General features: G+C 40.5%; 1 protein-coding gene across 3 annotated transcripts in view; it reads right to left on the reverse strand.

Annotated features, from left to right (window-relative positions):
- Positions 1-23,253, reverse strand: part of XPO1 (exportin 1) — a 58,237-nt gene that overhangs the window by 28,093 nt on the left and 6,891 nt on the right. For 2 of the 3 annotated variants that reach the window (XM_003908703.5, XM_017947567.3), the window contains exons 3-4: positions 18,266-18,367; positions 14,517-14,589 (exon numbers count right to left, since the gene is read on the reverse strand). In XM_003908703.5, coding sequence (XP_003908752.1) covers positions 14,517-14,589; positions 18,266-18,367 — 175 coding nt within the window. Of the gene's footprint in view, positions 1-14,516; positions 14,590-17,114; positions 17,179-18,265; positions 18,370-23,253 lie in introns of those variants that run through there. The other variant, XM_009184279.3, reaches the window with a different exon arrangement.

A 23,253-nucleotide genomic window follows, 5' to 3' on the forward strand; every position in this document is an offset into this window, starting at 1 on the left:
CATGCGCCTGGCTAATTCTTCCTGGTCTCACTGTTGCTGGGGCTGGCCTTGAACTCCACACCTCAAGCAATCCTCCTACCTTGGCCACATTTTATGTTAGGATTACAGGCCTGACTCACCATACCTGGCCTAATACTACTTTTAAAAACAAAAAGTAGGAAATCAATTTTCCTTTTAAATGAACACTAAATTATAAGAATTAACTTGGGTAATCTATGCAACATTCTCACTTTTTTTTTTTTGAGACGGAGTCTCCGTCTGTCATCCAGGCTGGAGTGCAGTGGCATGATCTCAGCTCACTGACACGGCTGCCTTCTGGGTTCAAGCGATTCTCCTGCCTCAGCCTCCTGAGTAGCCTGGACTACAGGTGTGTGCCACTACATCCAGCTACTTTTTTTGTATTTGTTTTTTTGGAGTCAGAGCCTCACTCTGTCCCCCAGACTGGAATGCAGTGGCGCGACCTCAGCTCACTGCAACCTCTGCCTTCCGGGTTTAAGCGATTATCCTGCCTCAGTATCCCAAAGTGCTAGGATTACAAGCGTGAGCCACTGCACCTGGCTTTTTTGGGTATTTTCAGTAGAGATGGGGTTTCACCATTTTGGCCAGGCTGTCTCGAACTCCTGACTTCAGGTGATCCGCCCACCTCGGCACCCCGAAGTGCTGGGATTACAGGTATGAGCCACTGCGCCTGGCCAATTCTCTTATAGTAATATTTCACTTCAAACTACTTTCCATATGTCCTTAATGCTCCCTACATCTAATCAATAATTTCGATAGTACCTACCCTTTTGTTCCTTACAGATTATCATCAATAAAACCCCCATGGCCAGGTACAGTGGTCCTAGAAGCTCTGATTGCCTAGTGCAAGGATTATTTGATCAAGTACCATTGTTCATTCCCCAAATCCCTTCCTCAAGGCTTGCCAAATAAATAAATAAATAAATAAATAAATAAATAAATAAAAGCAGCTCAATTAAGAATAGCATTCCAGCCGGGCGCAGTAGCTCACGCCTGTAATCCCAACACTCTGGAAGGCCAAGGGAGGCAGATCACTTGAGGTCAGGAGTTCTAGACCAGCCTGGCCAACATGGTGAAACCCTGTCTCTAATAAAAATACAACAAAATTGGCCAGCCATGGTGGCATGCGCCTGTAATCCCAGCTACTCAGGAAGCTGAGGTATGAGAATCGTTTGAACCCAGGAAGTGGACAATGCAGTGAGCTGAGATCGCACCACTGCAATCAAGCCTGGATGACAGAGCGAGACTCCGTCTCAAAAACAACAAAAAATTCCAATTGTAGGCCAGGAACAGTGGCTCACGCCTGTAATCCCTGCTACTTGGGAAGCTGAGGCAGGACAAACGCTTGAACCCGGGAGCTAGAGGTTACACTGAGCCAAGATCGTGTCACTGCACTCCAGTCTGGGCGACAGAGCAAGACTCCATCTCAAAAAAAAACAAAAAACACCCAACCAACCAATCAATCAATCCAATTGTAAACTGCACTTAAACAGCTCAGCTTGAGATTTGACAGAAAATGACCCATTACTGGTCTCTGACTTTTTGTGCTAAATAAATTGGTGTGTCTCAGTTGCAAAATAGACATTTACATAACACATTTCAATTTCTTTAAATTGGCTTTCTAAGCTCTTCCTTAAAAAGTTTGATATAAAAGGTGAAGAAGGCTGGGCGTGGTGGCTCACACCTGTAATCCCAGCACTGTGGGAGACTGAAACGGGCAGATCACCTGAGGTCAAGAGTTTGAGACCAGCCTGGCCAACATGGTGAAACCTCGTCTCTACTAGAAATACAAAAAATAAAAACAAAAAAAAAAATTAGCTGGGCGTGGTGGCACGTGCCTGTAGTCCCATCTACTTGGGGAGACTGAGGCAGGAGAATCGCTTGAACCCAAGAGGCAAAGGTTGCAGTGAGCCAAGATCGCGCCACTGCACTCTAGCTTGGGTGACAGAGGAAGACTCCATTTAAAAAAAAAAAAAAAAAAAAAACAAGGAAGAAAATGATCTAAAAATCAAAATCAAGTCACGCATGATGGCTCACACCTGTAATCCCAGAGCTCTGGAAGGATGGCATGGGAGGAGGGTTTGAGGAAACGAGTTTGAGAGCAGCTTGGGCAACACGGCAAGGCCCCATTTCCACAAAAAAATAAAACAACTAGCTGGGCACAGTGGTTCGTCCTATACTCCTAGCTAGTTGGGCTGTGGCAGAATTCTACCCATCATCCAGGAGACTGAAGTTACAATGAGCTATGATTGTGCCACTGCACTTCAGCCTGGGCAACAGAGGGGGTCTCTGTCTCTTTAAAAAAATCAAAAAAGGCAGGCGGGCACAGTGGCTCAAGCCTGTAATCCCAGCACTTTGGGAGGCTGAGGTGGGCAGATCACAAGGCCAGGAGTTCGAGACCAGCCTGGCCAACATGGCAAAACCTCGTCTCTGCTAAAAATACAAAAATTAGCTCGGCATGGTGGCTCACGCCTGCAGTCCCAGCTACTCGGGAGGCTGAGGCAGGAGAAGTGCTTAAACCTGGGGGATGGAGAAAGAGAAGAGAAAGATGCATTCCTAGTAAGCTGAAATTGTGCCACTGCACTCCAGCCTGAGTGACAGATCAAGACTCCATATCATTAATTAATTAATTTCAAAGAAAGGTTCTCATTGAAGTTGTGTGTCTTTGATAAGTCCTGATGTTGCCGTCAGGATCTTCAATGGATTCAAACACTGACTTAGCACTCGTACAATCATAGTGCCCCAAGACCCTATTCTTCTCAATATAAATGAAAAAAATTCACATCCAAAGCTGGTAGGACAGGTTGGGCATAGTGGCTCACACCTGTAATTCCAGCACTGCGGGAGGCCAAGGCAGGTGGATCACCTGAGGTGGAATTTAAGACCAGCCTGGCCAACATAGTGAAACCCCGTCTCTACTGTGGGAGGCTCTGTCTCAAAAAAATAAAAATAAAAAACAAAGTTGGTGGGTCAAATGCTCTAATTGTTTCTTGGAAAGCCATATAAAATTTATTCAAAATATAATACACACCTGTAGAAATGCCTAACCACTCACTGAAAGGCAGCTTATGACATGTAAATGTTCCAAATGCAAGGGTTAATGCATACATCTTTAATATTCCAGCTCTATTGTCTCAATATAAAGAAAAATGTGTTTAACAGTCCCATTTCAAAAAAAACAGAGCAATATTAAATGGTCAATATAAACTTGCAACTGCATAGTATCAACTTCAGCAAGCTAAAAAGATGAGATTTAAATAAATCTCATGCTAACTTAGAAGGTACACACCATCTAATTTACACAGCAATAATAATCTTATCCCTCAAAAACACCTTGTAAACACTGGATACTCAATGATAGTGTAAAAAGCACGCATTATTGAACCTGATTTTTATATGAACAGAATTCACTAAAACTCTTTAAAATATTGAAAACAATTCAAATGGTGTCATATTCCCATAGAAGCAAAACTCAACCTTCAAGTCATACAGTTGTACATCAGCATCTTACATAGTCAGTGATAGTCATGCAGTAAACATTTTCAACCAAATAAGGATCTGACTTACTAAGACAAAGATGCATTCCTAGAAAAACTCTTTTGATTGACTGACTGAGATGGAGTTTCACTCTTGTGGGCCAGGCTGGAGTGCAATGGTGCAATCTCAGCTCACTGCAATCTCCACCTCCCGAGTTTAAGCGATTCTCCTGGCTCAGCCTCCCAGAGTACCTGGGATTACAGGTGCCCGCCACCACACCCAGCTAATTTTTGTTTTGTTTTGAAGACAAGGTTTCACTATGTTGTCCAGGTTGTTCTCCAACTCCTGACCTCAGGCAACCCACCCACCTCGGCCTCCCAAAGTGCTGGGATTATAGGTGTGAGCCACCACGCCCGACCGCAAACCTGCAAGTTTTAAAGCACCAACATGGCACTAAAAGGAAATGCTCAAGTCGAGTGAGGTGGCTCTCGCCTGTAATCTCAACACAAGGTGGGTGGATCACCTAAGGTCTGGAGTTTGAGACCAGCCTGACCAACATGAAGAAACCCTGTCTCTACTAAAACTACCAAATTAGCCAGGTGTGGTGCCACATGCCTGTAATCCCAACTACTTGGGAGCTTCAACCCAGGAGGCAGCAGTTGCAGTGAGTTGAGATTATGCCATCGCACTCCAGCCTGGGCAACAAGAGCGAAACTCCATCTCAAAAAAAAAAAAAAAAAAAAAAAAAACCATAATCAAATGCTCATTAGGGTATTTCAGATTTGGGATGCTTAACTAGTAGGCATAATGCAAATATTCCAAAATCTGAAAAAGCCTGAAGACTGGAACACTTCTCATACCAAGCATTTCCAATAACAGGCAGTCAACCTGCACCACAGAAAATAGTTTAAGGCTTTCAACACACTATTAAAAATGTAAATTACAAACAGGAAAAAGAAAAAGTTCAATCCAGTTTCGAATCAATTTCAGTTTAAACATTTGTTTATTCCATAAGCTAAAAAAACGTAAATTTGATACATTTCTACATCAATGCTATATGTAATTGAAATGTTTATTACAAGTATCACTCCATGAAAACATCAAAATTGGCTGGATGTGGTGGCTCACACCTGTAATCCTAGCACTGTGGGAGGCCGAGGTGGGTGGATCGCTTGAGGCCAGGAGTTTGAGACCAGCCTGGCCAACATGGTGAAACCTGTCTCTACTAAAACACAAAAAAATAGCCAGGCATGGTGGGTGGTGCGCATCTATACTACCAGCTACTTGGGAGGTTGAGGCACAAGAATCCCTTCAACCGATTTCAATCTCAAAAACAAACAAAAACCACAAAATCGATCTTTGGAAAGATGTTCAATAAGATAGTGATCTGCTCTCTTTACTTATACAAGAGTATACAGGATATTGTTACTACTGTTCTCTCAATGAAATATTAATAGTTGAGAACAATGCCAGATGGAAGACAAACAGCTAACAATAATTCTAAAGCAGGAGTTCTTAGGGTTCCCACAGATAATCTAGAATTTAACCTGCTTTGATAATGTTAAGAGAAATGGATCTATATGAACATCCACCATTCTTAAATGGATGTTTATGACCTCAAACATAGTGAGCAAAAAATCTAAAAGATTAAAATTTTATTAAAATTTACAGGAGCATCACTCATGAGAGCCAAAAAGTGAAAGCAGGTCGGGTACAGCAGTTCTTGACTGTAATCTAAACACTTTGGGAGGCTGAGGCAGAAGGATCGCTTGACCCCAGGAGCTCAGGACCAGCCAAGGCAACATAGTGAGATCCCATCTCTACAAAAAATAGAAACAGTGAGCCGGGTATGATTCATGCGCACGTACTCCCAGTTATGCAGGAGACTGACACAGGAGGACTGCTTGAGCCCTGGAAGCTGAAGCTAGAGTAAGCCAGGATCCCGCCACTGCACTCTAGCTTGGGCGACAGAGTGAGACCCTATCTAAAAAAAAAAAAAGTTACATGGATGTAAGCTAGGGATTAAACACTGTTAGGTATCAAGTATAGGCCTTTTATGGAGGCCTGTAATCAAAAATACTTGGGATGGGGCAAATTGTTACATTAATCAGAAATGGAAATATTATTCCTGTCAATCATATACAATGTACCTGGAAATACTGCTTTCTTTTCTTTTCTGAGACAGAGTTTTGCTCCTGTTGCCCAGGCTGGAGTGCAATGGCGCAATCTCGGCTCACTGCAACCTCCACCTCCCAGGTTCAAGCAATTCTCCTGCCTCAGCCTTCAGAGTAGCTGGGATTACAAGAATGCACCACCACGCCCAGCTAATTTTTCTGTACTTTTAGTAGAGATGAGGTTTCACCATGTTGGCCAGACTGGTCTCGAACTCCTGACCTCAGACAATTGCCCGCCTAGGCCTCCCAAAGTGCTGGGATTACAGGCGTGAGACACCGCACCTGGCCTTAAGTATATTTCTTACATTATCCTACCATGGTTGAATACTGACAAAAATGATCTGGAATGCCTGTCAACTCTCTGAGATTAGACTGATTATTTTTGCTCGTCTCTAACATTGTATTCTGTGGGATTTCTCATGAATTTGTTTTAGATGCAAGGGCTTAAGTCTAAAAATTTACGTTTTCTTTTCAAAATCACAAATGAAACAATCACCTCTGAGCAACACTATCAACTTACTAGAAACTTACATTATCACCTAGTTCTGAAAATTTCTCAAGAAAATTAGGAAATAGGGTTTCTGCTCTGAATCCCATAGTCAAGGAACTATGAAACGACTAAACACCACATGCATAGGGAAAAGCAGCAGAAATATTAAATTCCAAGAGCTTTTGCAGAATTGAGGTGTTTTCTCACAACAGGAAGGGAAAGTGAGTTTAAACTGGGCTTTCATTAGCTGGATTAAATTACATGTTCCAGAGATAAGTGAACAATGACAGTTCCCTATGTTAACAAGAAATAATCAGGAATTGACATTAAAGATGTTCATTCTCTCCAAATGCATCCATAGATTCATAGCAATCTCAATGAAAATTTCAGGACAGTTTTTGTTGAAATCTGCCAGATTTCACTCTAAAATTATTATGGAACAGCAAAGAACCAACAATAGTCAAAACTTTTGGAAACAAAGTTGGGGAGCTGGGTGTGGTAGCTCACGTAATCCCAGCACTTTGGGAGGCTGAGACGGGCGGATCACTTGAAGTCACGAGTTCAAGACCAGCCTGGCCAACACGGGGAAACCCCATCTCTACTAAAAATGCAAAACTTAGCTGGGTGTGGTAGTGTGTGCCTGTAATCCAGGAGGTGGAATTTGCAGTGAGCCAAGATCGCGCCACTGCACTCTGGCCGGGCGACAGAGCATGATTGTCGCAAATAAACAAACAAACAAACAAACCTTGACCCTTACCTCACCTCATATACAAAAATTGAGTAAAATGAATCACAGGATGCTTTTTTCAGACAGGGTCTCTGTCGCCCAGGCTGGATGCAGTGGCATGATCTCGGCTCACTGCAACCTCCACCTCCTGAACTCAAGCATTCCTCCCACCTCAGCTTCCCAGCAGTCAGGACTACAGGTACATGCCACCACACCTGGCTAATTTGCTTGTATTGTTTCCGCCTGCCTTGGCCTCCCAGTGTTGGGATTACAATTGTGAGCTACTGTGCCAGCCAAATCACAGATCTTAATGCAAGCGCTAAAACTATAAAGGTTCTGTAAGAAAACTTACAGAACATCTTTTTTTGTTTGAGATAGGGTCTCGCTCTGTCAGCCAGGCTGGAGGGCAGTGGTGTGATCTAGGCTTACTGCAGTCTCTGCCTCCCCAGTTTAAGCAATTCACCACCATACTTGGCTAATTTTTGTATCTTTAGTAGAGATGGGGTTTCATCCTGTTGACCAGGCTGGTCTCGAACTACAGTCTCGGCACTGTGGGAGGCTGAAGTGGGCGGATCACCTGAGGTCGGAGTTTGAGACCAGCCAGGCCAACATGATGAAACTCCATCTCTATTGCAAAAACAAAAATTATGCTGGTGTGGTGGTGCATGCTTGTAACCCCAGCTACTCAAGAGGCTGAGGCACAAGAATCGCTTGAACCCTAGAGCCAGAGGTTGCAATGAGCCAAGATCATGACACTGCACTCCAGCCTGGGCGACAGAGCGAGACTCTGTCTCAAAATAAATTAAAACAAAAACAACAAAAATCCAAACTTGCGGGGTGGCGCGTGCCTGTAATTCCAGCTACTTGGGAGGCGAAGCAGGAGAATCACTTGAACCCAGGAGGCGGAGGTTACAGTGAGTGGAGATTGAGCCACTGCACTCCAGCCTGGGCAACAAGAGCGAAACTCCGCCTTGAAAAAACCAAAACGAAGCAAAACAAAATCAAACCTTGTAATTATGATCTTTCCACTTTGGACTATTTTTTCCATAAATTCGCTTCTTCTCTATTCAATGTGTGCAAGTGTGGGGTTTTTTTTTTGAGACGGAGTTTCGCTCTTGGTGCCCAGGCCATAGTGCAATGGTACAATCTCAGCTCATTGCGACCTCCGTCTTCCAGGTTCAAGCAATTCTCCTGCCTCAGCTTCCCCAATAGCTGGGATTACAGGCATGCGCCACCACACCTGGCTAATTTTGTATTTGGAGACAGGGTTTCTCCATGTTGGTCAGGCTGGTCTTGAACTCCGGACCTCAGGTGATCTACCTGCCTCGGCCTCCCAAAGTGCTGGGTTTACAGGCATGAGCCACCACGCCCCGCCTGTAAGCAAGTTTTTATCAATCAATGAAATGATCTATAAGCCACACACATTAACTGATTAAGACAATCTCTTGGTTTAAATAAAAAGTACAGAAATACCTTTATATAGCATCATCTTTTCCCCCACCAAGAACAGACAAAGGAGACTTTCTCTTTTTTATGATTTGAATTATCTAAATGCCATTTTAAATTAATTTATTTACTTATTTATTTCAGAGTTTCACTCTTGTTGCCCAGGTTGGAGTACAGTGGTGCTGTCTTGGCTCACTGCAACCTCCACCTCCCAGGTTCAAGCAATTCTCATGCCTCAGCCTCCCAATTAGCTGGGATTAAATGCGCCCATTACCACACTCAGCTAATTTTGGTATTTTTAGTAGAGACAGAGTTTTACCACGTTGGCCAGGCTTGTCTCGAACTACTGATCTCAGGTGATCTGTCTGCCTCAGTCTCCCAAAGTGCTGGGATTACAGGTGTGAGCCACCACACCCAGCCTAAATGCCTCCTTTAAAAAGCAATGGGGAATTATCTGGATCATGACTCTGACAGAGAATCACCACCACTGGTAGTCCTAGAGGACCTTTAAGACTTCAGTGATGGCTAGGGGTGGTGATATAACTGTAACCCCAGCACTTTGGGAGGCTGAGGTTGCAGCATCACTTGAGGCCAGGAGTTCAAGACCAGCCTGGACAACATGGGCAAACTGTGTCTCTATAAAAATTAGAAAAACTTAGCTGGGTGTGGTGGCGCATGCCTGTAGTCCTAGCTATTTTGGCAGGCTAAGGCAGGGGTAACTGCCTGAGCTCAGGAGTTTGAGGCCGCAGTGTGCTATGATTGTGCCACTGTACTCCAGCATGGGTGACACAGTGAGATCTTGTCTCAAAACAGATGCATAAATAAAAGACTACCATAAATAGCAACCACTCTTTATTAGGAAATTCTTCCATTTCACCTATTAAAATTTCCCAGCCAGGCATGGTGGCAATTTGGGACAGCAAAGTAGGAAGACTGCTTTAAGCCCAGGAGTTTAAAACCAGCCTGGGGCCAGGTGCAGTGGCTCAAGCCTGTAATCTCAGCACTTTGGGAGGCCGAGGCGGGCGGATCACGGGGTCAGGAGATCGAGACCATCCTGGCTAACACGGTGAAACCCCGGCTCTACTAAAAATACAAAAAAAATTAGCCGGGTGCGGTGGCGGGCGCTTGTAGTCCCAGCTACTTGGGAGGCAGAGGCAGGAGAATGGCATGAACCTGGGAAGCGGAGCTTGCAGTGACCCGAGATCGTGTCACTGCACTCCAGCTTGGACAACAAAGCGAGGCTCCGTCTCAATAAATAGATAAATAAATAAATAAATAAATAAATAAATAAATAAATAAAAAACCAGCCTGGGCTTCACAGTGAGACTCTGTCTCTTTAAAAAAAAAAAAAAAAAAATTTAATTAGCTGGGCATGGTGGTGTGGACCCACAGTCAAGGCTGAGGCAAGAGGGCAGGGTACAATGGCTCACACCTATAATCCCAGCACTCTGGGAGGCTGAGGATCACCTGAAGTCGGGAGTTTGACACCAGCCTGGTCAACATGGCAAAATCCCGTCCTTACTAAAAAAAATACAAAAATTAGCCATGCATGGTGGTGTGCACCTGTAATCCCAGCTACTTAGAAAGCTGATGCAGGAGAATCACTTGAATCCAGGAGGCAGAGGGTGAAGTGAGCCAAGACTGCACCACTGCACTCCAGCCTGGGTAACAGAGTGAGACTCCGTCTCAAAAAAAAAAAAAAAAAGAAGAAAAAGAAAAAAAGCCTGAGGCAAGATCACTGGAGCCCAGGCTGCAGTGAACCATGATTGCACCACTGTACTGCAGCCTGAGGAACAGAGTGAATCCCTACATCTTTAAAATACAAAGAAAAAGCCAGGCACAGTGGCTCACGCCTGTAATCCCAGGACTTTGGGAGGCCAACGCGGGTGGATCACAAGGTAAGGAGATCGATATCACCCTAGCTAACACGGTGAAAGCTCGTCTCTACTACTAAAAACAAAAAAACCAAACAAAAAACAAAAAATTAGCCAGGTGTGGTGGTGGGCGCCTGTAGTCCCAGCTACTCAGGAGGCTGAAGCAGGAGAATGGCATGAACCCGGGAGGCGGAGCTTGCAGTGAGCCAATATCACGCCACCGCACTCCAGCCTGGGCGACGGACTCCGTCTAAAACAAAAAACAAAACAAAAACAACCAACCAAAGAAAAAAAGACACTCTGAGCTCCACTATCAAGGAGCTTACAGTTCGGAGGATGGGGAAAAAAGTGACTAAAACAGCCAAGTGTAATGTGGGGTGCGAAGGACAAAACACATAAAACACACACAAACAGACACATACTTAATGGCCTAAAGCTAAATGAAAATCCAGAGAAACGTAATAAATTTTACATAACACAAATCTCAACCTATTTAAATGTTTTATTATCTCTCCCTTTCTCTTGCTATAAAAATATCTTATGGAAAATTAAATGTTCTTTTAAACATCCTTACTTTCTAATTATGTCTATCTTTTGCTCTTTTTTTTTGAGACGAAGTCTTGCTCTGCTGCCCAGGCTGGAATGCAAAGGTGTGATCTCAGCTCACTGCAACTTCTGCCTCCCAGGTTCAAGCAATTCTCCTGCCTCAGCCTCCTGAGCAGCTGGAATTACAGGCATGCGCCACTAAGCCCGGCTAATTTTTGTATTTTTAGTAGAGATGGGGTTTCTCCATGTTGGTAAGGCTGGTCTTGAACTCCTGACCACGTGATTTGCCTCCCTTGGCCTCCCAAAATGCTGGGATTACAGGCGTTAGCCACTGTGCCAGACCTATCTTTTGCTCTTTAAAATTTTATTCTCCTGTGACCCACTGGTACAGGATACAGTAAAGTATAACACAGCAAGAGACACCTAACCGACTCAAGAATCATGAGATTTTCCTGACAGTATTTACACAAGAGGCCTAAATTGAAAATGCTATTAATTTAAAAGAACATGTTGGCCAGGTGTGGTGGCTCACGCCTGTCATCTCAGCACTTTGGGAGGCCGAGGCGGGAGGATCACAAGGTCAGGAGATCGAGACCACCCTGGCTAACATGGTGAAACCCCGTCTCTACTACTACTTAAAAAAAAAAAAAAAAAAAAAAAATTAGCCGGGTGTGATGGCAGGCGCCTATAGCCCCAGCTACTCAGGAGGCCAAGGCAGGAGAATGGCGTGAACCCGGGAGGCAGAGCTTGCAGTGAGCTGAGATCGTGCCACTACACTCTAGCCTGGGCGACAGAGTGAGACTCCGTCTCAAAAATAAAAAACAAACAAATAAATAAAAATTAACATATGCTGTGGAAAAGAACCTAAAAGCAGATATAAGAAATTCTAGATCAGAAAAACAAACAAACAAACAAAAAAACGCAGGAATCTAGTTTTTGTATACTCTTATGCAGTGAAACCTTTCCTTCCTTTAAAATACACCAGGCACTTCTTTCCAATCATGTGAATGAAACTTGGCTTAAAAGGCCGGACTTAGACGTCATTCTGTTCCTTTAGCTTGTGAAGCACTCATTATATACACCTAATTTACTGCTGATTTATGATTCCTCTTTTATATGTGTTTTGTCTTTCCTAATTGTAACTATGACATACAGCACTTTGATGTACAAGTATTTTTATAACCTTAATATTTAGTAGTAATTGGTACAAAGGAAATGCACAATATGTACCCCAGGTAAACAAATATATATGCTATGGTAGTTGGACAAAGGGTATATAGCTATAGCTAACAAGCAAGAATACCACCTTTAAAACACAGGATACTTACGGACAAAGGAAATAAAATATTTTAAAACTAATTTATGTAATTTCCAATACCAAAGTTACTTAAAGATGAAGGAAAATTAATGTTCAGAAGTTATAGTGTATTTTGTGAAATAAATCTTCAGGTTACAGAAGCCTCCCAGTTAAAATTAAAAAGCTAATCATGTTGACTAGGTGTGGTGGCTCATGCTTACAATCCCAGCACTCTGGCAAGCCAAGGTGGGAGGATTGCTCAAGCCTAACAGCCAGCAGCATGGGCAATACAGCGAGACCCCATCCCTACAAAACATTGGGGGAAAAAAAAAAAATTTAGTAGGGCATGCCTGTGTTCCCAGCTACTTGGGAAGCTGAGGTGGGAGGACTGCTTGACCCCAGCTATTTGAAGTTGCAGAGATGGTGCCTGCCAATGTACTCCAGCCTGGGGAAAAGACTTAGAACCTGTCTCAGCAAAAAATAAAGGAAGAAAGAAAAATTTTTTAAATTACTTTTTTCTATAACAAATGTAACTATGATGTTGATAAACTAGTATAATCATATATATTTCAAACCTGGAAAAGATCTTCCAGAACAATCAAATGTGATAAAAAACAGAGATGCAGAGTTAAGAACAAAATGAGGATTTAAAATTATACAACAGTAAAATGGAACAGAAGTGGAACACCTTTTGGTGGTATGGCAGACCATGGCCGAAATTAAATCTGGGGCTTGTAACACATGAGTAAAACAATAAATAGTAGTAAAGAAACAAGGAATGACTACACTAAAGATCCCTGAAGAATAGAGATAAAGTATTTAGGACTTACTTGGACCACATAGTCAAATTGTGCTTATTAATTTCTCAGTCCATCACAGAACATGATCTAAAATAGTTTCAAACCATAATTAAACATTTTAAAAAATGAGAACCTCTTTTAGGGCAGGCACACTATTTGCTCCTGCACTATCACTCTTAATCTATGATTTATGATGTATTAAAGATATTGCCATTGATTATCCTTAATATTCTTAAAAAAAGATACTGGCATTAAAATTTCATCATATCCAACTCTAAATGTGCTCAAACTTTGTCAAGGTTTAAGTCAGATTAAATAAGTAAATCCACGTCACTATTCTACCATAATGATAAGAGAATGCAGGTGAAGGAAATACTTACAGACAAGTAATCAAAGAAATGAGACATATTTTAAATGAAACTGCTGCTACTAGAAGTATCATGTGCCCCATAATAAAGCCAAGAAAAAAAAATTTCTATTGTTCAGAGATAAACAAAGAAATAAGAGTAGGTAAAAATGCAGTGTATCGTAACTGAAATTAGCTGTATCAAAGAATCATAAGAAACTAACCTTACCTCAGGTTTCTCAAAATATTACTACATTCCTCAAGGTACCACAGACAGAAAAGTTAAATTAATTAACAGGTATCACTACACCTTCATTTTCTGATCTTTCTTCCTTTCAGAAGCCAACCTCTAACAAGGCATTCCCAGAACCACAAAAAGGTAAAAAAAAAAAAAAGCTTTGTGATTTTTAGTACTTGGCTTTTCCATCCCTGGGTTAACCATATATATATATATATATATATATTTTTTTTTTTTGAGACGGAGTTTCGCTCGTTGCCCAGGCTAGAGTACAGTGGCACAATGATGGCTCACTGCAGTCTCAACCTCCTGGCTCAAGGGATCCTCCTACCTTACCCCACCGATACCCCTGCTCCCCACCACCTGCACCACAACACCTGGCTAATTTTTAAATTTTTCGTAAACACAGGGTCTCACTATGTTACCCAGGATAGTCTCAAACTTCTGGCCTTAAATGACCCTCCCACCTCAGCCTCACAAAGTCCTGGGATTACAGGCTTCAGCCACTGTGCCCGGCCCATATTATATTTGTGTGTTTGTTTTTTTGGAGACAGGGTCTTACTCTTGTCATCCAGGCTGGAGTGCAGTGGCAGGATCACGGCCCACTGCAGCTCACCGCAGTCTCGACCTTTTGAGCTCAAGCAACACTCCTACATACCTGGGACCACAGGCATGTACCACCATACCCAGAAAATTTTTAAAATTTTTGTCCAGACGAGGTCTTGTTATGCTGCCTAGGCTGGTCTGGAACTCCTGGGCTCAAGTGATCCACTTACCTCGGCCTCCTGAAGTGCTGGGATTACAGGCGTGAGCCATTGTGCCATAGTCCATATTTTTAACTAGAATATTTATAGTCAAGAATTTAACAGTCCAGTCTCCTCTTTCTCCCAAAAGATAACCTATAAGTGGCCTTCCTGTACCCACCAATACAAACAGAACCTGCTTTGCTTCATGATAAAAGCAATAAGCTCCATTAGAGCAAAATATACTAAATATTCATTATATGCCCCCTCAAACAACTATAATAAAAATGCCAGGAATAACAAAATTCTGAATTTATAATTCTTTAATATATTTTCCTACCTTCACACTGGTTCCTTGGAAGAATCTTCCACCTTGTTTTTATCACATTTTCCAAAATTTGTAGTCCATAATACTGAAAATTGGAGAATAGAAGCATGTGAATATATTGCTATATAGGACTGGCAACTCTCAGGATTCACAAATGGACAGACATTCACACATTTACATCTAAAGTTTCAAAAACATTATGCTACCAAGTTTAATTACATATATTAAACAAGTATCTATTCACCCATATACTGAGTTTTCATGCATTTTCCTCATTTTATTGTTTACTACTCTATATAACGTCCTGCTGTTTATACATGCTCACACCAGGAGGAAGAACCAAATAAAAAGCCCTTTAGCAGCCAAATAGGCTTATCTGTCGAAGGAAAAGTAGCAGCCAGATACGAATTCACAGCATAAATGACTGCTCATAGGCTCACGTACTTTAACACGAACAGGCTCCTAAGAATTTAGCAGTTTGGATGCTATCAAGCTTCCTACCATCCTCTAGGAGTTACAAGCTTTTGGCCAAATATTAAAGTATTGTCACAGATACTTTCTATAAAAAGTGTTTACAAGCATCACTGGTGTGTTACTTAAGGAGCAGCAAGACAACCCATGGGTTTATTTTATATTTTAACCCCACCCTTATAGTTGCTATTTCTACTAATTTAAAGATAAACTTTTGTGCACAGTCAAAATAATCACAAATGCATGTTGCAATCTGTATCTACCTTTCAGGTATTTCTTCCTAAATACTGAAAGTTATAACTAAAGTATAAAAAATTAAAAAACAGATACCACTTTCAAGCCATTTTGTCCCTCCTGCTGATTACTCACTCTAAATAGTCAACAATATTTATAATAATTTATAAAGCTCCAAGAGTTACTACCTGAATTACTATGACCAATTAGTGTGGATAGGCAGGAGGAAGAAAAGGGACAAAACTGTTGTGGTACATTTCAACTGAGAGAATTAGGGAAGAATCAGCTATAATACCTGAAAGGTAAACTCATTCATATATAGACATATAACCTCAGATTGCAAGTTTTGGCTGAGAATAAGAGTTCATCTTTAAAATGGTTAGTCATTACACAATAAAATAGGAGCATTAGTATTTCAACCAAAGGGATCATGTGAATGCTCATTTTATCCAAAGCACAATATAGACTGTCCCAAACTACATTGTGCTCAAACAGTGAATGTTTTTGCTGTTTTCTTTCATTTTAACATTTCACACTTTTCAGGAAAATTTTGCCATTTCAACTAAAGTACTACATTTGCAAACATTCCTTAAAAACTTTCAAAATCAAAACAAGGCCAAAGCAAAATTCTAAAATTACAAATTTGATGCTATTACAATGTTTCATAATCAGCAGTAAATAGCGATTTTTCTAACCTGTTCATTTTTAAAAACACATCTATTTATTATGTCTAGGTCTGAGAAATATGTAAATAAGCAAAAAAGAGAATTTTCCAAATGCCTGAAGTTCTTAATTAGCTTTTAAAACATACTACCCTAAACAATTTTATAGGCACAAAATCAGATTGTCAAGACTCAGTAAGTCAAAGTAACGCACTGCTTACAATGTATCCTCTTGCCAAAAATCAATTAAAAAGCCTTTAAAACACTAAGAAACAAAACCCACCATATAGTTAGAAATAAAAATCTTACAGATAACTTCATCTTATTTAACCAAACTTTTTGTTTACATATTTATTGGAAAGACACTGTCACCTAAAGTTACTATTTACTAACCTGTAGTTATTTTCTACAACTGTATAAAGGTAGCATAAGCTTGATGAAGATACAATTCATCTTTCTGCCAAGTTGAAGCAGGGAGCCCAATAAAAGCTTTGCCCAGGTTAGGTCAGAGGAATACATCTGTTACCATAATATCCTAAAATCCAATCTCTCCCAGACATAAAGACTTGGCCTATGAAACTGAAACAAAGAAAACTTACATTCCTTTGAAAAAATGTTATTTGGCGCCAGGCAAAGTGGCCCTCGCCTGTAATCCCAACACTTTGGGGAGGCCAAGGTGGGAGGGCCAGGAGCTCAAGATCAGCCTGAGCAACACAGGGAGACCCCGCCTCTATAAAAAAAAATTGGTAAGTTAGCGAGGCATGGTGGCATGCACCTGTAGCCCTAGCTACTCAGAAAGCTAGGCAGAATGTCACTTAAGCCCAGGAGTTTGAGGTTACGGTGAGCTATAATCACACCACTCCACTCCAGCCTGGGCAACAGAGGTCATGTCTCTTCAAATAACTTTTTTTTTTTTTAGTATTTTTGCTCAAAATCTGAAGTGACAGTCAAATCTGAAAGCAAATGATCAATCACTATGATACAAACATTCCAAAGAATTATACTTTTGCATTACATCTCAGAACTTGAGAAATCCACTGCTGAGTTATGAAGATGAGGGACAGATAACAGCAAAGACTAAATGAAAAGATAAATGCATGAAATGATCCCTATGGTAGAAATTTCTACTGAGCCCTTAGAAATACTTATTTTATGCATCGAATTCCCCTTTCCCCTCCCACCGCCCATGAAACAAAAACAATTGATGAACAGAATTCAGTTAAAGGGAATCAAAAGGGTAGACCTTGTGGAGGCCTGCCGTCAAAGCCTAGCTGTGTCAGTTGCACAGGAAGACACCCTTTTTCTTCCTATTACAAGCAATCAACATAATGGAACATTATGATTAATATCAGGTAGTGTTAACATCTTTAAAGAAAAAAAAATGATTGCATAAAAGCCAAATGTCATAGTGCATAAATTTAGCACCAAATCATTTGTAATTTATGTAAATTGAAGAATTCTTTACCTGTTGCTTTCTTTCTGTTCCTCTAATCATCTCATTTTTCACAAGACAAATTTGAGTTTTTAAAAATACTGTTGATAAATCAACTTAAACATTAGTAATGTCTGTCAGTATAAAAAGCAAAATTTACCAGGCAAGCAAACAGGCAAACACTGTTATGTTACTTAAGGTTAGCACTTTGAGGAAGTTCTGGACTGTATTTTTGACCTAAAATTTACAAGCTGTCAAAACTAATTAATATTTTAAAACTGTTAATTAACAAAGTCTGGTTTCAGAAACAGATGTGAATATGGCTATCTTCTGTTTTAACACAATGTATATCAAGTGGAAACCTTTCGTGTATTAAACAGAATGCCATAGTATTTTATTACTTTAAGGCAGTTTAAAGAGAAGCGTGAATCATCAAGCCTAAAACAGACAAAACACATTTTGATCAACCCTTCTGTTCAAACTTAAAAAAGGACCCGAATTATAACATTTTCCATTGTAAATAAAAACTGAGTGCTGTCCCATTAGAAGCCCAATGCCATGGAGTAGGGTTTTAAGCTGTCCACACAACTTGGTGTCAGAAGTGCCTGGCCTGTATTATATTGATTACTTGCCCAAAATAATTCCTTAATGTTATGTTTCATCTCTGAATAACATTCAGAATTTATGCTACTTAGACCTGTATACATATTCTAAAAAGAAAAAAACAAAATCAGACAACCAAAAAAGCCACCTTGCATACTAGTCCCATTACAAAACTTCATTCATAATTCTTAGGACTATTTGCAAGAATTAATTATATGCTTCAGACTAAATTTTGAAACAAATTAACAATATAAAATGATTTGAGATAACAAATGCTAATACTAAAAATGAGATACCTTCCTCAAAGTTTATGACTGGAAGAAAAGAAATAACAGATTTTAAAACCACCACTTGCTTACTTTCGTATTCATATTCTGAGAAAATTCCAAAATTGTGTCGACTCTTGTCCAAGCATCAGGATGCTCCTTTAAATGTGTCAGTACTTCTTGAGCCATTCTTTGCTAAAATATTATAAAACAAAAATTAAGCTAATGTGTTCTTTTGAAGCATTCATTAAAATGAAAACTACTGAGCAAGGCACAAATTCTAATTGGACAGAGATTCTATCATCAATGTTCAGAAATATTCAAAATTTAGACTTTACAGAAATAGAAATAAAATTGTTTAAATATGACTCCTAATCTTTTTTTTTTTTTTTTGAGACGGTCTTGCTCTATCGCCCAGGCTGGACTGCAGTGGTACGATCTCAGCTCACTGCAGCCTCTGCCTCCTGAGTTCAAGCGATTCTCCTACCTCAGCCTCCTGAGTAGCTGGGATTACAGGCGGGTGCCACCACAGCCAGCTAATTTTTGTATTTTTAGTAGAGCTGGGGTTTCACCATGTTGGCCAGGCTGGTCTTGAACTCCTGACCTCAGGTGATCCGCCTGCCTCGGCCTCCCAAAGTGCTGCAATTACAGGAGTGAGCCACCATGCCCAGCCAACTCCTAATCTTTAAAGGTGCAAATATTTTACTTTTTTGAAACAGAGTAACATTTTTGGGAGTAAATCTGGTTTATTTTTTAGTCTCAAAACTGCACTGGATTTCAACCAAAGATCTATTCTGAAGCAAATGAGTTATCAGCATTTAAATCAACCAAAAACAACATAAAAATTCTTATCTAGGCCGGTTGCAGTGGTTCATGCCTGTACTCTCAATACTTTGGGAGACTGAGGCAGGAGGATCACTTGAGGTCAGGAGTTCAAGACCAGCTGGCCAGCCTAGGAGACAGGCAAGGTAATGAGGCCATGACTCTCCAAAAATGAAAAAAAAAAAAAAAAAAAAAAAAGCTGCGCATGGTGGCTTGCACCTGTAGTCCTAGCTACTCAGGAGGCTGAGGTGGGAGGATCACTTGAGCCCTGGAAATCAAGGCTGCACTGAGCTATCATGGTGCCACTGCACTTCAGCCTGGTGACAGAGCAGAGACTCTGCCTCTAGAAAAACAAAAAAATCACATCTACTTAGGTAAGTTATGTAATGTAGCAGGACACTCCGCTTTACAAGAGTTACCAAGAGCTCTCTAACTACAAAAATACATTTCATAGAAAGACTACTGAAAACTAGGTCTAAGTAAGACCACAAATCCCAAATACTTACATACCCTTTGAGCTCTTTAAAAAGGGCTCTTAAAATTTATTGTAACCATCCTTTCTCCATTTTGAAATTTCACTAATTTCATATATAAAACATTTGTTTTGGAAACTATTTCCGTTTTTATTTTCATATTTTTAACATGCAAACCCAGAAATACTAATCTATGTAGCCATCACCTTGTGCTTGTATCAGTTTTTCTTTGAACATAAAATAACTAAAGTTTATGAAAGTCATCTTTGTGCCTTTCCCTAGTGCCATTTCCTTCCTTTGCTCCTTCTTTTTACTATCTCTTTTTTTTTTTTTTTTTTACTTGAAGTCTCACTCTGTCACCGAGGATGGAGTGCAGTGGCAGGATCTCAACTCACTGCAACCTCCACCTCCAGGGTTCAAGCAATTCTCCTGCCTCAGCCTCTCGAGTAGCTGGGACTACAGGCACGTGCCACCACGCCTGGCTAATTTTTGTATTTTCAGTAGAGACAGGGTTTCACCCTGTTGGCCAGGCTGGTCTCAAACTCCTCACCTCGTGATCTGCCCGCCTCAGCCTCCCAAACTGCTGGGAGTACACCTTTGTTCCTTCTTTAAAAAGTAATGGCTTTCATAAACTTGGTCTGTCTTTTCCTGTCCTCATTTTCATGGCATATGTGTAAATTTCATGAATACAGTTGTATGGCTACCAAATTTTATGTTTATACTTAAAAAATCTTTCAGGCTGGGCACAGTGGCTCACGCCTGTAATCCCTGCACTTTGGGAGGCCGAGGTGGGCGGATCACGAGGTCAGGAGTTCGAGACCAGCCTGACCAATATGGTGAAACCCCATCTCTACTAAAAACACAAAAATTAGCTGGGCATGGTGGCGTGCGCCTATAGTCCCAGCTACTCGGGAGGCTGAGGCAGGAGAATCGCTTGAACCCGGGAGCGGAGGTTGCAGTGAGCCACGATTGTCCCAGTGCACTCCAACCTGGGTGACTGAGACTCCCTTTCCAAAACAAAACAAAACAAAACAAAAGAAACTTTTCTGCAATTAGTTTTTTCCATTTGACAGTTTTTAAGATCCAGCCATGTCAACATTTTATATAGTTTTTTCATTTCAATAAGTTTTTCATACAACATTAATGTATTTTTACCAAACACCTTTTAATTCTACTGACAAAAAGCAATGGCTTAATCCTTTTCATTTTTATATCTTTAAAGGTTTTTTTAATAACTCAATTAGATCCTTCCTATTACCTATTTCTATTAAAAGTTGTAAGCAAAAAGTTTGGGCCAGGTGTGGTGGCTCATGTCTGTAATCCCAGGAGTTCAAGATCAGCTTGGGAAACAAAGAAAAAATAATGAGCCAGGTGTGGTGGGACATGCACTTATGGTCCCAGCTACTCAGGAGGCTGAGGTGGGAAGATTGAGCCTGGGAGGTCAAGGCTGCAGTGAGCTGTGATCATGCCATTGTGCTCCAGCCTGTATGACAGAGCAAGAAAAAGGTTTGATGACTTTAAAATCTGTCAATTACCTTTCTCTTATACTTTACTTTATCATGGGTTTAATTATGTGGTTATAAACAACAAAGCATCAAAAACAGGGTAGGAAGCACTCTTACAACCATTTCCGACAAAGATACCTTATAATCTTTAGCCTGACTTTTATTCTAGTCTTTTTAAAAAAATGGTATGCTTGGTAGGGCACCATGGCTCAGACCTGTAATCCTAGCACTTTGGGAAGCCGAGTGGGAGGATCACAAGGTCAGGAGTTCAAGACCAGCCTGGCCAACACGGTGAAACCCCATCTCTACTAAAAATTCAAAAATTAGCTGGGTATGATGGGGCGTGCCTGTAATCCCAGTTACTCGGGAGGCTAGGCAGGAGAACTGCTTGAACCAGGACCCAGAAGGCAGAGGTTGTGCTGAGCTGAGATCACACCACTGCACTCCAGCCTGGGCTACAGAGTAAGATTCTGTCTCATTAAAAAAAAGAAAGAGAGAGAGAGAGAAATCATATGCTTATCCTGGCGTTGATGCTTTATTTTAACCACGATCTTTTCCTCAGGTAGTAAACATAATACCACATTCACGACTATCCCATACACAATCAGCAAAACACACCGCTACACACTCAATAACTTATATGGTTGTTCTCTACCCAGAAACCCACCAGAACCACTGTGGTCACCTGAAAAGATCAGATGCCTGCTTCCATTGTGAGTCTGTGGTTAGAAGAGTTAATGTGTATATTTTAAAATACAATTATACACATTTTTATTTGATTTCATTAAAGGACTGATGGGTATAATGTGTCATATGAGAAATTATAGAAGGCAGAAAGAATAATGATCTGAGTTATCTAGGGCCAAAGCACATTTTAGCAGTGTTTTGATCTTCTCCCTGAGAATATCTAGCTAGATAACTTTATCTAACTAGAGGAAAAGTTGTATCAAAGATCCTCACACAGTAAAAGTTACTTGGTCAAGTTGCCATTTTGTCAGATGCTTTGAAGTGATAAGCATTCTACACAGAATCAAATACTTCCCACACTATCACCACTCACTTCAATCTCTACATAAATCGTGTTCTTTCCTGTTAGTTGTAATTTTACTCTCCGATGTTACTTCTAGTATTTGCATTCTAATGTATTCTAATCCCACCATTCTTACATAATGTTCTTTATAAACTTAAAACCCCAGTAGGGGTTTAAAAAAAAAGACACAAAAGCAAACTAAAGAGAGAGAAAACCTAGCATCTCCCTTGTGCTACTGAGTGGTGAAAGCGTTTTAGTTGCTAAGCAATAGAGTTCAAGATCTTTAACAGAACACAATATTGGAGACAACATCCAACTCTTTCTGTATCTTTTTTCTAGGTGTCTACTTGGCTAAAAATAGAAAAATACTTGCAACAGAGAGTAGTCCTAATGTAACAGTGCTAAATAGCCTACTATACTAATCATGTATGCAAAAGTTGTCTACAGATTAAAAGTCACCCTTATAAACAATTTCTTCTCCTCCCCAAGTTACACATTCCTTTAAAAAAAAAAAAAAAAAAAGGCTACCTACAGCTTTCTTCCCAGTTGACTTTAAAAGCTTAATTCGTATAATAAATTTTTCTTGTCATTATTAGTGCATGATATTTTATGAGTAGCAAAATTTTTTTTTTTAATTTCAAGCAATGAGTATCACATATGCTAAATCATTTTCATTATACTGCTAAATGTAACCTTTAAACAGAGTGCCTTCTACCTACCAAGCACTGTAATAGGTGCTTTATAAACCTCATCATTACTAACCCTCCAATCTCTTGTAGGGCAGGTCACATTTGTACATGGGACTTAAGCAATGACTAGAGAGAGCTTCCAGGAAACAAATTAAGACATCTAACACTAAAAACATGTTTTCCACCACAGCAGCTCTCTGCTACTACTCCTTTTCCTTTGAAATAAGACCCCCAAGGAGGTGGTAAACAAAAAGTAGACTGAACTAACAACACAGGACTTTTAGAGACCAAAAGGACTCCTTAACCAGCTTTAAGCTCTAAATCTTCATTTATAATACAATATGTTTGCTAGTTATTTTTACGCAACTGATTGTCACATGATCTATTAACTACTGCAGACAAAATCCTTTTACTTTGGGAAAGTTAACCTATTGTCCTTATAAACAAAAAAAGGAAAGCTAACCTATTGTCCTTATAAACAAAAAAAAAAATTTAGAAACACTTTTTTTTTTTTTGAGACGGAGTCTCCCTGTGTCGCCCAGGCTGGAGTGCAGTGGCCGGA

This window comes from Papio anubis, chromosome 14, assembly GCF_008728515.1.
Source record: "Papio anubis isolate 15944 chromosome 14, Panubis1.0, whole genome shotgun sequence".
Classification (NCBI taxonomy): domain Eukaryota; kingdom Metazoa; phylum Chordata; class Mammalia; order Primates; family Cercopithecidae; genus Papio; species Papio anubis.